Source organism: Octopus bimaculoides, chromosome 14 (genome assembly GCF_001194135.2).
Source record: "Octopus bimaculoides isolate UCB-OBI-ISO-001 chromosome 14, ASM119413v2, whole genome shotgun sequence".
NCBI classification, from domain to species: Eukaryota; Metazoa; Mollusca; class Cephalopoda; order Octopoda; family Octopodidae; genus Octopus; species Octopus bimaculoides.
The window spans coordinates 3,042,383-3,044,005 of record NC_068994.1 but is presented as its reverse complement, the minus strand read 5'-3'; the positions used below and the strand labels follow the sequence as shown (position 1 = coordinate 3,044,005).

Sequence of the window (1,623 nt, the reverse complement as noted above, 5' to 3'; positions counted from 1 at the left end):
ATATATATATATATATATATATATATACATATATATACATATATATATATATATATATGATGATGATATATATGTGTGTGTGTCCAAAATCATGCAGTAGGAGGGAGTGAGAGAAAGTAATAGCATGTTCTGGTCAACTTTACCTTTCATCCTTTCGGGGACGATAAAATAAGCACCAGTTGAACACTGGGGATCGATGCAATCGACTTAGCTGATCCTCGAAACTGCTGGCCTTGAGTCAAGATGTGAAACCAATCTGATCTCTAGACCAAGAGATCTAACTCGACTATTATGGGCCGAAGTAAACCAAGGGAGATAACTCTGTGGTGACATACCATCCTTCTACAAACTGACTATAACACCCAAAACCCAAAGATGTTCTTTCCTTATCCAGATATAATCGAGTTCTTTGTGAGTGTGTGTGTGTTAATGATAGAGAGGGAGAGAAAGAGAGATTGAGAGAGAAGAAGAGAGAGAGAGAGTACATTAGTTATAAGTTAGATTTAGTTTTCAACAAGGTAGTCATAATTACCTGATGTTCCTTCAACTTCCTCATAATCTTTCAGATGTTCTTTGTTTTTAATAAGTTCCCTGTTACTCTTTGTGAATCCAGAATCATTCATGTAGCTGTTAACTTTAGCACAGTCACGGTTGATATGTTCATAGGAAGACCTCATCTTCTCTCCACCATATGTCTGTTAAATAACATCAACGTAAGTCTTCAACTCAAATAGCTGTAAACATTAGACTTTTGTTAGATGCAATTCACAAAATCCTAAGTTTGACATATAAAAAAGGTGTAAAACCCACAGCCATTCATATGAAAATTAAGTGCATTTGATGCAAAATACTATTATTTATATAACTTACAATTTACAGATGCATTTGATGCAACAAACATATTATATGTAATCCATGTTAGATTTGAACCATTGACTCCAGTCACCTAGACTTACAACCCATAGAAGGTATGACATAACCCCAACTAATATAAGATTTGATCCCTATTCCTGGCAGATTACAGGTCCTTCAACAGAATAAAAGAAGTGGCTAGTGTTATTCACAGGTTTATTTTGATGGTTGCTGACAGAGACCCTCTTCAACTTTCCTCAAATCCCTACAACACAACAATTAATCTGAGTCAAAGACTCAGCTGATTCAACTAATTTCATAAAAAATAATGTTCAATGTTTGGAGTTTGTCACTTCAAAAAGTATCTTAGACATGAATGGAATTATAAAAGATGATCAAATATGGAGATAAGAGTTTGAAACAAAGACTAATTTATCACTTACATGTGGAACTGGTGGAAGTCTCCGGGGTGTTGTTGAGAATTTCCACTCATTGGGTGTCTGTTCCATCTCTGGATAAAACTGACTTTTAGATTTTATTGTCTGAAGATTTCGGTTAAATATCTCTTCTGCATTTCTTGTTATTGCAACAGGATTGTTAGTCTGATACAGTAATTGTCTCATCTCAGTCTGAGAGAGAAAGTTGGGATTATCTGCTGTTGTAGGTGAGTCATTTGTGTGATTAATACATCTGAAAACACACAGTGTTATTGACACTACAATAGCCACAGATAGTATTACAGCTGCTGCTACAATGATAATTATCCAAGTC

General features: G+C 34.9%; 1 protein-coding gene across 1 annotated transcript in view; it reads right to left on the bottom strand.

Moving 5' to 3' along the window:
- The window catches only part of LOC106870064 (uncharacterized), a 7,679-nt gene extending 6,062 nt beyond the window's left edge, over positions 1-1,617 (bottom strand). Inside the window, exons 1-2 of the mRNA XM_014916033.2 lie at positions 1,296-1,617; positions 533-695 (exon numbers count right to left, since the gene is read on the bottom strand). Coding sequence (XP_014771519.1) covers positions 533-695; positions 1,296-1,475 — 343 coding nt within the window. The 5' untranslated portion in view covers positions 1,476-1,617. The remainder of the gene's footprint in view (positions 1-532; positions 696-1,295) is intronic.
- Positions 1,618-1,623: the final 6 nt, after the last annotated feature.